This window comes from Ptychodera flava, chromosome 9 (assembly GCF_041260155.1).
Source record: "Ptychodera flava strain L36383 chromosome 9, AS_Pfla_20210202, whole genome shotgun sequence".
Taxonomy (NCBI): Eukaryota; Metazoa; Hemichordata; class Enteropneusta; family Ptychoderidae; genus Ptychodera; species Ptychodera flava.
In genome coordinates this window covers 18,148,346-18,162,528 of record NC_091936.1, presented here as the reverse complement: position 1 = coordinate 18,162,528, position 14,183 = coordinate 18,148,346, and the positions used below count along the sequence as shown (strand labels likewise).

The 14,183-nt window shown below is 38.0% G+C and overlaps 1 protein-coding gene across 2 annotated transcripts in view; it reads right to left on the bottom strand.

Moving 5' to 3' along the window:
* Positions 1-14,026, bottom strand: part of LOC139140220 (serine/threonine-protein kinase tousled-like 2) — a 29,472-nt gene extending 15,446 nt beyond the window's left edge. Inside the window, exons 1-8 of one of the 2 annotated variants that reach the window (XM_070709312.1) lie at positions 13,933-14,026; positions 10,022-10,199; positions 8,369-8,438; positions 7,646-7,680; positions 5,880-5,951; positions 3,135-3,233; positions 2,535-2,627; positions 1,905-2,015 (exon numbers count right to left, since the gene is read on the bottom strand). In XM_070709312.1, the coding sequence (XP_070565413.1) occupies positions 1,905-2,015; positions 2,535-2,627; positions 3,135-3,233; positions 5,880-5,951; positions 7,646-7,680; positions 8,369-8,438; positions 10,022-10,198 (657 nt within the window). In that variant the 5' untranslated portion in view covers position 10,199; positions 13,933-14,026. Of the gene's footprint in view, positions 1-1,904; positions 2,016-2,534; positions 2,628-3,134; positions 3,234-5,879; positions 5,952-7,645; positions 7,681-8,368; positions 8,439-10,021; positions 10,200-13,932 lie in introns of those variants that run through there. The other variant, XM_070709313.1, reaches the window with a different exon arrangement.
* Between the last annotated feature and the right edge of the window lie 157 nt (positions 14,027-14,183).

Sequence of the window (14,183 nt, the reverse complement as noted above, 5' to 3'; positions counted from 1 at the left end):
ATTTTATTGCCGTTTCATGTTTATTTTTTCGGAAATAAACTCCTTCAGTATTACGCACGTCCGCTAGGCACAAACATCACCTCACTCGTCTGTTAGTCAGAGGCCCTGAGGGTCGTGCTAGGGGTGCAGAAGCACCGTCAAACCTGTCCTGTTTCCCCAGGGTAGGGGCAATTGAATACGTACCTCCAACGACTTGGCAGTGTAGCACAAAAACTACGTTTTTGCCGTTGTATTAACGACATGGCTGAGCCATTGAAGCACAGCTTTACGTAGTTTTGCCAGCTCAGTTGGGAGTTGGCTTACGAGTGTTACCGTTCATTACTGACTTAATCGAGTGGTCCTCAGTCAGGTACGGGTTTGTACCGACATGGCTTGGGCTGCAGCTAACCAGTGATAACCAGTCACTACCCCCAAGTCTTCAGTTCACTTTTGCGATGCACGGGTGCAACGCAATATGCTTCCATTGTTCTAGCCATCGACGTGTCCACATGCTGGCAGCCATATTGTACTGCTAGCTGGTTTGCATAACAAAAGCAGTCCCTGCTAAATGCAGACGTTATCCCCGTACATGTAGCATATTGACCTCATGTGCCCTTTTGAATTCTCTTTACGCAAACAGCGTACGTAGTTACCAATGCATCGGCAAGAGGATACGTTTGCCTGCAAACCAGAGCCAGTACTTCGGACGGTGGAATAAATAAAAATCCAAAGCTACGTCCATTGAATGGCACGGCCAAGGCAGTGAGGACGTTGCCTGGCTTGAACTTGCAGAGCTGAAGCCCAGCTTAGTACGTCGGACACCAGTTTGTAATGGTATTTCCGAGTCGTTCATATCCGTTCCATGGGAGGAACAAGTCGAGCCGTCCCGTCAAAAATACGTTCTCATTTTCAGTCACGCACAACTGAATAAGTGACTTTCGTCTCGCACCATCGGCATATCTGCCAAGTCGTTTGCAAGAGGTAGCCTTCTAGATTAGCATTGCCGAGTTGGTCAAGTTCGGCAGCAATCTGTATAGTGCCAGGCAGCCAAGTACGTCCAACTCCGCCAGAAAACGTCACCATGCTATCCTGCCAAGTCCGCTAAAAAGCGGTAAAAAAAAACCAGCCCCCCTCGGGTGTGGGGGACTGGCGGACAGGTTTCTGCACCTTTCCCTGTCCTTGGACTCCCTGTGAACCCATTTCGAGAGCAAACGCCGTTCCTCGCCCAAAACCTGTCCTCGAACGACCCCTAGCGTGAGCAAGGGTTTGCTACACGTAGTTCCGTCGACTAGGCAGGAAAGGGGTACCAAAAAGGAGCCCGATTTCCACCGCCTTAGGAGGATAACGGCCGTGGCTGCTCAGCTTCTAGCTACACCGAATTTCAAGCGGATTTTCACCGCTTGGCAGGAAAAGGGTTAACCTGTATTTTCATAACAGGATAGCAGCCATTCATTGCAATTGTAAGAGTACGGCCATGGTTGCAGCCATAGAACATGGATAACAATATGGGTCTTGTTTGTCAATGCACTAAAGTTCTCAATCATCAGTAATTGTTGGCAGTATCTTTATCCATTTATGACAATGTCTCTCTCATTTCTCTATCTCAATAGCACTTTTAACCCTTTGAGCGCCAAAGCCTATTTTTGTCCCCTCTATAATAAATACACCCCAGTCAATGTTTCTCAGATTTTGGCCAAAATTTTGAGAAAAAACTGTAGCCAATGAAATATGATGTCCATTTGGTCCAAATTATCAAAAAATTACAGAAAAATTCATAAAAATTGGTAAATTTTGATGCACTAAATTTTGGCGGGAGAAAATTACAGCGCTCACAGGGTTAAATATGAGGTGGGTAGTTGTGTTCGTAGCAAATACATAACACACGTCACAGACAATCAAAGTTAAAACTAGACTATTTCTCTTACCTTTTCTATGAGTAATTGTTTGTTCATGGCTACACACTTCTTACATGTTTCCTTCTGTTTATCTAGCGACGTTTCCAGGCTTTCTATTTTTTGTCTAAGTTGAACAGTTGTCTGTAAAGGAAGCATGCAGTGAAACTCTTTATACGGGAAATGACTGAATAGGAATAATCAAGAAATTTGCTCACGAGGTTTTGTTCAAGTGCGGACTTTTAGAGGAGAGAGTTTACAAATTCTACGAGTCATTGCTCCTGAAGTGATGCACACAGAAAGTGTGATGAATGATGAGTAACAGAAATTCAAAACGACTTTTTGATTCATTGCCTTTCTCTCTGAAAATGAGTCACACTGATAATTCTTTACATCACTCAAACACAAGAATTTGCATCATCTTCATCAAAGTACAACAGGTACTATGTGCATAAGACCTGTGAAAAACTTGCAACAACACAAACCTTATCATTGATATAAGTCTGTGGGCTTTATAATCACATAATCATCAATTGAACAGATTTTGTTGAAATTTATTGGTTCAATTTGCTCTCCTACGATATCAATGGGCCCATGGAAATGGGGCAAGTTAGTAAATGTTCAGTATTCACTAGTGACTGAAATAATATTTGAATATCTTACCCTTAGTAACTCATCAATTCTACTTTCTTTCTTCTGTAGGTCATCAGACACCTTAACCTCTAGGTCTGATATATCTCGCATGGACATGTAACTCTAAAAACGGAAAAGAAATCGTGAGCAACGAGTTCAGATAATGCAAATGTCAACTTAAAGTGAAACAATGTGCAGATGACCTATTTGCTATTCTGTTCACAGGCCTGGAGAGGAAGCTATAGAATAGCAATTTGTCAAGTTGACATACAGTTTGAGCAATCTGGCAAAATGCTGCTTTTGGGGAGTCTTTTAACCTGTCAGCTGTGTTGTTTCAAATATGCATATGCAAATTATTTTAAGGAAATTATGACTGCCAAGTTGTGTACATTTATTCTACAGTCACTGTGCATTTATAAGTTTATACCATTTTCGTGTTGTTACTGTAGTGGAAGCTTGGAAGTGGAAACATAAATTTCCATGATGTGTATTGACAATAAAAGATTATTATTATCTTTATTATTATCTGGGTTGCCCTTGCTTCATGGACTGAAGTATGTATAGACCTTAAACAAAAAACATTTAAATGCAGAGAGAGTCAGAGAAAGTAGACCTCAGTTAAGCTCTTACCTGAGTCTCTACAGAACAACTATCAACTCGTCTTGGAGTTTGAGGCAAGTGTGAGAAGCCTGTTAAGTCTACACTGTTCCCTGGTGGGGAATTTGGAAACTGAAAGTAAAACAAAGAGATGTAGAAAAGTGGTCCAAATTATTGATAGAATATTAGTCTTCGTTGATGGCTGCCCTAATCCAATTTCATAATCCTTCATTCATGGAAGTCAGACAGAGCAGTGTAAGTTAACAGATATTCTGAGTCTCTTAATTTAGTGTGATTATGATGCTCACACGATGAACCTCATATTAACACTGAAAGGTTTCGACAATGAAGCTCTTTCACCCTCAATACAGCATTTGTTGCAGATATCAATACAACCTTACTTCAATATAAAATGTAACAGAAAAACTACCATAAAATACATGTAACATGGCCAGGAATGTTTCGACTCAATTACTATACCAGCTTGATACCACATCTTTCAAAGAGGAACTTCAGAAGGATATTCACGCCGCAAACTGGAGGAAATGGTCACAAGTAACTTTACTTTCCTCAGTGGCTTAAATAATTAAAATAAAAAATTTACAAATGCGATGCAGAGTCACTTCATTTCAATATTCAGCATGACTGATGGGCAAGCAAATCTTTCCACAAATACCCTTGCATATATTATTCATTCTGAAACTGATAGACAGGAATTCAATTTTTTATAGAGCACTTACAGGGCTGTCAATTATAGCCGGTCACCGGCGGCAAATCTCCGTCTGACACAGGGCTTGCCGCCGCCTGTTTTCCCTATTCAAGGCCTGCAATAATGATCTTTACACACGTTATGAATCTTGCCTGTCCAAATTCTACCGTTGGCTGCGCTGTGCTACAGAGGCGCAGCCCCTAAGGCTCGTTGGTAGCCGATTTCTGATTGGTTTCAATCGGTACTGTCAAAAAGCTTTACGTGTTCTGATTGGTTTTCGGACGTACACGATCGATATGGCTACGAAAGTCGACAGCCACGTTGGATTTATGGGTCCAGAAAAGACCCCGAGAGGCTTACACTAGCTCTGGATATAAAAGTAATGTCAATATTTGTAAATCATTTCATTTCCTGAGGAATTTCAGTGATCGGGGGTTCAATCCATCAATGATATAGCATGCAATGTAGATTTCACGCCGCGTCTGAGCAAAATGCCATAGCATTACGTGTATTTAGCGACTGGAATTTTTGATTTGTTTTCCCGTTTGCAGATCGTGAACACTCTTTACAATCAGTAAGAATCGTTTACTCAGCGCAAAAAAAACTTTGTGGGGATTGACACAATTTTTAGTGAGTTTTGACTACCACTGAATTTGTTTGCACCAAGCTGCCGTTCTATGAAATGTATTCATACGGTAGTACATGCTGTGTACTGTGGTTGTTTCGAAGGCCCGAGTATTGAAGTTTGATAAATGTTTTCCGACATCCGAATCTTTCCTCAAAAGCAAATATCGGTATTCCGATCCTTCAAAATCATTTACCAAGACCAACATTTTTAATGTTTAGGGCAATCACAAAATTTAGCTAGGCTTGACTATATACTTTCGCGGTATCTTGCACGTACGTGAGGCGGTAAACCATGTTTTGAATATGGATATAACATGCATGTAGTGAGCTTACCCACTTGGCCCGCGTGAGTTTCGACAAAACTCTGACTACTGTGAGGAATATCAGAATAGATACTATTATAGTCATCAGGAGAAAATATTTGATCGTTAACTTTCACGCGCAAGGATTTGCTACCTAAATAAATCAACATATTCTCATCTTGTCGATTGAGAGGCCGACGCGAACAACGAAGCCACGCAATTTCATTAGCGGATGTAAACTGTAGTATTGTAATTGTTTGTATGACGTAGCGTCTACTCAAATTGTCTCTGGTAATGGTCTCGTATTTACCCCATAACTTTGTAAATTTTCACACTGGAAATTCATAGCCGGTAACTCTGAGGAGAGGTCTTAAAACAGACAAAATAAAATTACAGTATCAACCAGACGTAGATCGGAATTTTTTGTCGTGACGTTATGACATCAGTTTTGCAGTGGGGACAAGATTTTTTTAAATTCTAATACGATTAGCTGTTTTTGAATGGGAACATATTACAATTATTGAATTACTTTCTGCAGATGTTTTTCTTAAGAAATAGTTTCTGCAGGTGTAGTTTCTAAAGCTACATCTGAAGAAATAGTTTTTGCAGATGTAGTTTCTGAAGCTACTGTTTCATCAGCCTGAGAATCACACAATATTGGGGTATTGTCAGCTGGTACTGCCTGAGTGCCATACAAGCCTTGGGCTTAGATGAGTACTCCAGTGATTCTGATTATGGTTCAGATTATGATCTTTATTAAGCATGGCAGGTTGTAATTCAACAGAATTTGTATGCAAATAATAATAACCTGGTGTATCAATAAACATATAAACTCTGTAATACTTCTGTTTGTCTTTCATAATTTTATTTCACAAGATTCAATTTCGTGTTACTTTTTATACTTCAGTTATAATAAACTTGACAGTAATTGCCCTCAAAACTGCCACCACAGGCCACCAATTGAAGATGAATAATTAGAAAAGCTTCAGCTTCAGGAGGGGGGACACCCCCCTCCTGGCCTCCCCCCGCGTGCGCTTGCGCGCACAGCCTTGCTCCGCTTCGCTCCGCACAAGGCTGTACCCTCCTGTTCTTTCACTTGTACCCTTCTATTCAGAAAAACATTGACAGCCCTGCACTTACCATGTAATTGAAACCACTTGGGGATTTTGGGTTATTTGCTAGACTGCTCCTGCTTGGACTTGTGGATGAATACTGTGAGAAAGGGAATCAGGAATAATCAGATAATGATAATACTATGATAATATAATCCTTATCCGAGAAGTGTTACTTGTCAAAATTCATTCCAAATTATACATGAACACTAAATCTCCAAAAATAACAGATTGCAAAGACTATGTAAAGATGAAGTGTTTTGCCCATAGGCTTTTAGCGTACCAGGGAAAATGTCCCCCTGATTTTTGCTGATACCCCCCTCTGATATCATATTACACTTATTCTTATGCAAATTTATGCAAACCAGCTTGTACTCTATGAAATTCTATCTGGGAGAACACTGATATGTCACTGCAATTTACAGGAAGAGATATGATGCATATTACTAGAGGTAATAGGTACAACATGACAGGCTACACGGGATGTCTATACATCAAAATAGGATGGCTATTTCCTACATTTTCATAATTTCCTCATGGGTTTGAGGTCTTTGAGGTGACTAACTTCTCCAGTAGTTGATTTTAATGGAATTTAACTCTAGCAATGGTCACAGCAACATAAAACTTCTGTAAAAATAATGTCAAACATTTACTATTGAAAACGAAAGAGTTGTACAAAGTTCAGAGGTGAAACTTCAGTCCCCTTCCCACCTTATATGGATCAGCCATATTGTTTTTCCAATGGTTTATGGAGACTTTATAGGAGGTGAAACTGGGTGACAGGGAGCAATTAACCAGAGTGAAAAAAACAGCAATTCATCAATTCCTAAACAACATGTTCACACCATTGCAGAACGGGCAACATTGTCACTCCTTCCTTGATTTTGTTTAATTACATTTCAAGAAGGTATTTGATCTTGATTTCTTCTTCAGTATGGAGCTAACAGTAAAGCTGATCCTGCTGAGTTCATATGTCACAATCAGGTCAACTTGTATAACTAGTGAGTCATTATAGGCCCATATGTTGCATTTCAACAGAGGCGAAAAAGATTTGACTGCCCCTCAAAAAAAAGATGCTATAAACAAGACTTTTCAATGACTAAACTTGCTCTCACAGACAATGCCACGTAGGTGAAGTATGAATAGGTTTTGGCTAAATAGAGTTTTTTATTGACTCAACAGATGGGAAAGTGATATGCCTGGCAGGATAAGGATTAACATTGGATAAAGTATTTGTAAACTTAAGCCAGGTTTCAAAATTTACAAGAGCGAGGCAAAAAGTTAGTGAATTGATCACTACAATAATGGAGCTCCACATCACGCTCTCTAATTAAGGTGGAATGCGCCTCTGGGACAGATATTAGGACTAAAATTTTTACAATATCCTTTTGGCCTACCATATGTAAGGGCTAATTTTGAAGCATTTGGAATAAATAAAGTTTTGATCAGCTTAGTTTTGTGAAAATTGGGGATTTCATTTTCTCCCATAGAGTTAACACGGGGGTCATAGCTATTTTGAATTTCTAATGTTGGTAATAATTGGGTACCTTGTTTCTCTAGTACCAAAATTTGCATGTGACCTCCGATTTAAATTCTTGATTTTTTAAAAATGGTTGAAAGTTTGCTTGAGGAAAGTTTGAGCACAATTTTAAGTCTTTCATTTTTGTGGTGCAAACTACCTTAAAGCTAGAAATGAAACTCTACCACTAATACCGTGTTATAATACACATAAACATTGTAAGATGAAGACTTTCATAGCAACACTATGATCCAGTATCTTTCACAATCACATACCTTAAAATATTCATTAATTTTTTTGCCTGAGGCAGCTGTGAAGAAGAGCAGAAACTCTGATAAGATCATGATGAAATTATACAAGCAGGGTGAGGTAAAAGCATAAGTATTCATTTTTTATGGTTCGGAGACTGGTATTGACGTATATTGAGTGGTTGCATGGCCTACTTTGGCAGTCCTGCATACAGTTTTATCATACACCAGCATTAGCATTAACTTTGATAGCAAACAATTGTCAATGAGATGAGGCCCATTTTGACATTTTCAATACAGAGGGTCATGTAAGGTATGATCTGCTTTCATGATGAACAATATATTTTAGTCAGCGGGCATATATTTGTAACCAAAGCATTGTATACAAAATGAAAAATAGATGCACAATATCATTGTGATTTTCATCACTTTTCATGAGTATTGCTGACAAAAATATATCGTGCAACTGAAAAGAAGATAATACCTTGTTACTTTTGTAAGCAAAGCACTGTATGAAAAATGTTTCATGAGAATTTTCTCATGTTCTGGTGAACAATAGTACATTGCAATAGTTCTTTGAACAATGAGACACTGCTGAGAAAATGGCCATCTGTCTTGGCACGAACATCTTGAATCCTACTTAAATCCACAAAAACAAAATTGTATACCAGTAACTTCAGTAGGAATACCATGCTAATGTGTCACATTCTAATTTTACATATGGGGCATAATGAAAAGGTCACCACTTACCTGAACTTGGGTCGAAACTGTCGCCTTTCCTTTTCCGTTTCCTTTCTGAACCAGGCTTCTTGTCTGGAGTCTGTAAATTATCAGCAAAAAAATATTACATACCTCATCACTTTTTTGTTTTTTTTAAATTGATATGAGTCTATTTATGTGTCTACCACTATCACACTCTCATAATGAAAAGCTGCTGGTTCAGCAGTATCAACTTGATTTGACAGAAATTACTCATTGGTATCCCACAGACGTGTGCCAAACAAATCCTTCTCAACAAATTTACACGCACTCAAGAAAATAAATTAAAATAGCCGATGACCATAACCCTAAACGTATGTACAATTTTAATCATCTAGTGTACAGTAAACATTTCTTACTACAGTAAAGGCCGTTCTCCTTCATGTACAGGGCTTGAAGTTTATAAAACACTGATAAGTTATGATTAAAAAACTTCAAAATAGCTGTTTATTTTACTGAATAGTATGTTTATTTAGTTAAATGTCTATCATATGACAACAATTACATACTTCTTTGGCAGCCAACTGACCCCTGAATAGAGATGTTCATATAATTATGCCCAAGCGTTATATATATTCACGTTTGAAACACTACCAGGAAGTAGCTTCCCACACACTACCATGATAATTGCAAAACCAGAACTGACTCAGAGCTTTAGCCTCACCTCAATTTATAGACATATTAAAAATACCAATTTTGTGGATAATGTAACCCACTTTGAGATACACTAGTACATTGGTTTTGAAATTGTTCCATTGACCACTGTCAGTTACATGTTGCTATCACTAATCCTCTGTCAAGACAATTTGAATTACCAGCCAGTAATTATATTATGAAAATGCACACGGTACACTGCCTCATTAACTGAGAGAAAAAACAACTGTAATTATTCCTATTCAGATTTGCTGAACACTATGCAATTGACATGCTATATATCCTGTCATGAACAAAACAAGAGACATCACTCACGGTGTAAGAACCCTTTACACCCATACCAAAGGTACTATCGTCACATATTCACCGCTGTAAATACCTCTCCCATGATTTATGATCCACTGACTCGTTTGAGAGCAATACACACTTAACTTTAGCCACAAAGCTATGACAAAATGTGACTGGTGCTGTTTAATGTTACGTTTGCACAGTACTTTTAGTTCACTAGTATGCAGATTTAACTGAATAAGGATCTGAGTCATAGAGAATGTCTGTTTTAACCCTTTACCTGCCAGTCAGTGTCACTTCCCAATCAGCCAAGTCTGTAAAAAGCAGTATTGATGCCAAAACATGATGTATTTTCACCCACTTGGCTTGGTCTGTTATAGCATCTTTAGTCCAAAAAAATCAAGTTTACAGTATGTATGTTTTCAACAGCTTTCAAAAGTACAGTATTATGTTAAAATACACCATATGGAATATGTTGTGTTTCATTTTAATTTTTACCATCTTGACCTGGTGGTGAAATATGGACTTGGCAGGAAAAGGTTAAATGAATCTCTCAGATGACGACAGCATGATTGCCACTTTTTTTAAAGAAAAAAATCTGACCAGTAATAATTAAATTGCTTCCCACTTAATACATTCTTTGACTGTCTGTGGTGCAGACAGGTGTGCAACAATGTGATAAATAACCTCAGCAATACTTACTTCCACATCTTTATCACTGCATGACCCTTGACTGGTTACACTAAGATTTGAGTCTTCCTTGGAGATGCCACTGGTGCTGGTAGTCTCACGAAATGTACTCCTACTGGCTCCTGAGCCTAAGAATCTAGCTTCCAGAAGCTCAAGGCGCTGTGGGTCAGTGTTCCTCAACTCTTCCATACTGAAGACAAAAAGAAATAATAAAGCATGTAAGATGCATATACAATTGTGCCTCTTCATTTCTGATGTAAAATATTCATATGTACAGTACTCCGATGAGTGGATACACATCTCTCTACAGGTCTTACACTCTTTATAAAGCCTCTTCCTGCCATGTTCATTTTGTACTAGTGGGTCCAATAGGGTCAAACCAGCCAGGCGTTAATAATTTCCTACATGTATGGCTGTATAATGTATTCATGTGAGACATTCAACAGACAACCTTTGGAAGATCATCAAAAATATTTATATTTTTAATATTCACTGATTTTAAACATTATGACTCTACAAATTGACCTGATAGCAGTGAGTTACATACTTAATCTTCTGGGTAGATGACACTGATTTCTTAAATTTCTATGCAGATTTCAATGACTTGACCTGAAAAGGGTAGAGTCCTGGAGCGTCATATTTTAATGAACAATTCTTTGTTACAGAAAAGCAAAATTGTGGAGTTTAAGATGTCTTGTTGTGCCACTAGTATACCTGTCAACACTTATACTTAAAAGATCTGTTAAAAGGCCAGATGCTCTCACTACTAGCAATTCCAATGTTCAATACATCCGATCATCTACTTTCTAATTATGGTTAACTAACATAATTGTAATGGATCATGTAAGGACTAATATATGCATGCTTTTGGCATCAATGTCACATCTGCTTGGCTTGTGCACCTAACGTCAGTACAACAGATGTATGTAACAAGTCATGTACATGTATGTATACTACATGAGTAACAAGTCATGTACATGTATGTATACTACATGAGGAAATGTCACCAATGTTCAATTGAACATCAACAGGATATTATTGTACATTCACCAGTTCAATGTTTGTAAGTGGCATTTTATTCAAATTATGACCACTGATGTGGCGATGGGTTTCAATCACTGCATGCACTTTGCATACAAAGAGAGAAATAAGCTGTTGTGTTGAATAGCTGGGCTCAACAAGATTTTCTGAAAAACAAGGTCAGTGAACTTTTAGAAGGTAAGCAGCAGGCTTCAGTGACCAATCAACCGTACACCTCACGCTTGCATGGAAATTCTTCAACTACAATATTTTTCAGTCATCAAACATGATATTGGTATAGAATTTCACACTGCTAAACTTCACTATTTGTAGCAATACAATACTTCATTATGGAAAAGGGTAATACTTTCACTGACAATCTTTGTGTAAAGAATAACAACATGATGTCAATACCTCAAATTATTTATATTGATAGATATGCCTTTTACTTTCACTTGTCAGGAAATCTACTGAATGAAAATTTAAGGATTTAATCCTTTTTCTATATTATATTCAGGAATTCTGGCAGCAGAGTACAAGTGACCTTTGACCTGATATAGTTTTGTCACTCCTTTGACATATTTAGCATCCTTAGGTATGGTTGTTTGTGACTAATGCATATTTCATTTAAATGTGTCACAGTTAACATTCCTTTAATCTCATCACTTGATGGCGGACGGAGGTTCTTTTACTGATGTCATCTTGCATACATGATTATATGCTTTTAACCGGATAACCCAAATGAACAAATCCACACTCGTCACTGATAACAATGAATTGGGGCCAAAACACAGCGGTGAAAGGGTTAGTTTTTAGGGGTTAAAGAAGTCAAAATGCAGGCAGATGTTATTTTTAGACAGATTTCATAATTCATAAATTTGTGAACTTGTGGATAGAACTACCTTTTAGTTGTGGAAGGGTACCTCTCTCATATAAACACATATCTGGAATTTTCCATCTTAGATTCCTTGTCAAAGGAACTTGCCTTCAGCAACCACATGGGCTATATAATAGCATCCCTGTGAGGTTTTGATCGCCATATGGTCACTGTCCAGCTGAAGCACAAACAGACACACTAACTGTGTTGTGCATAAACAGGTCTAGTCATAATCCATATTTGAATGACATAAGACACGTATTCCAAAAATCTGTTTGGGAGGAACATTTGCCAGTGAAAGTTTGATGCACTGAGATGGCTCAAACAATGGCAATATGTCAGAACTATTGTGAATCAACACGTACACGTTTTCAGACAAGCAGTGGGAGTGTGACATTTCCTGAAACAATGGAGCAGACAGTTATGTAAGAGCTAAATGGTGGGGGCAGGTCATGAAGGTAAAACAATCTACCTCCATGGGCAGGAGCACAGAAATGCTTACAGTGTTACACACCATACATTGAAATATGCTAGCCAGTACCTGATCATTGGGTTACAAAATGGAGAGGTATACCTGCACAAGCCATCACTACTGTATAGAAATCCCCAAGTTGAGAAACACAAGAGAAAAAGATCTGACCCTTGTAATTACATAACAGATAGAATCTTCCATCTGTAGAAGCAGTCCCTCCACCCATATGTGGGTGGAGATAATGTGGTAGGAGAAAACGGGTCTTTCCAAAGAGCCAAACCATGAAGACAGCGCCAATAACATGACACGTGTCATGATGACTGAGAAACATTTCTTTTCAAAATATCATTGGACTACAGGTATCATTAGGAGAGACACAAATTAGTGAAAAGATACCTGAAACACTAAAATATCAACACTTTCTCATGTTTATCATAAATCCTTGAAAAGATGCCACGACTGGCAATTCAGAACCTGTAATAACAAGCCAAGACAACGTAATGGCTATGATCGTGCCAGGATAACAGTTTAATTAATATTCCTCTAATGGCAAATACAGTGGTAACATGGTATTTGTCTTCAACTGAATTCCAGCTTCTCAATGGCATTTAGTGTACCAGAGAAACAGGAAATCACAAATTATGTCCGTCATAACATGGAGGTACCACAAGAGTACACACAGAACATGTATTAGGTTCTCAAGTATTTATCGTAAATGTAAGCACTGCAAAGCAGTATGATCAGTTGACACTGTCCTGCACTGACAGTAATGATATTCCATTCCCTTCATGGTTTACACAACACTGAACTTGTTCAACTTCCAACCCACATCATGGTGTCGTGTCCACAAATTGTTATATTTGTTTACTCTCCTTCAAGTTTAAGTCGGCCATCAGATTCGCCTCACATTTTACTGTACTGTAAAATTTGGGTATGGTGAACAAAATTTGTTTTTTTTTTCTTACATGGGATAACAGAACGTAACATAAAATATAACCATGAAAATTCATCATAAAACATTGTTTGGTTAAATAATTTGAATATCCCTGGATGCAAAGCAAGTGGAAGCAAATATAAGAGATAATATATCCCTTGCAGACATAATATATGTAATACCAAAGCAATTTTCTAGACTATTCTGTTTTCACATAAATTGCAATTGTAAATTTTTGAAGAGCATTAGTAATACCACAAGTTGTGCAAGTTCTCAGCGACAAGAAATCACGTAAAAATACTTGATCTGAAATGCACATATGGCTACGATTGCTATCATATTTGCTGTCAATTCCTCTGCAATTTCTGACGACATGGCATTCTCAAATAACAGCTGAGCTGTTTGTACGTACGATGTAGAGTTTTCCAAGATGGCGCTTTGGTGTCATGCCCCACTCAGTCTGAGCTGCCAACACACTCATAACATTCACCACATAACTGTACTTGAGTTTACAATTGCCCAAAGCTGTCTGCGATATTTCAAGTACGTTGACTTACAAAATTCTACACGAGTGTCCGCATTTTTTCGAATATTATCTCTCAGAGTACAAACGTTCTTACCTGAAACGATTTTCTCTGAATTCATTTGTTTTTTTCACCCCTGCGTGTATTATCACAAATCACCTAGCTGTGTGACGTCATTGTCGGAACTTATCGTTTTTTTCGGTTGTTTCCGGAGGCGAACTTTAGTTGAAAGTGGGTTACTACAATACTTTATCATAGAATTGATATGTTGCTCTATGATATAGAAATTCATCTAGTATATTAACTTCACATTAAAGAAAAGTACAATTTTTACGGAAAAGAGCTGC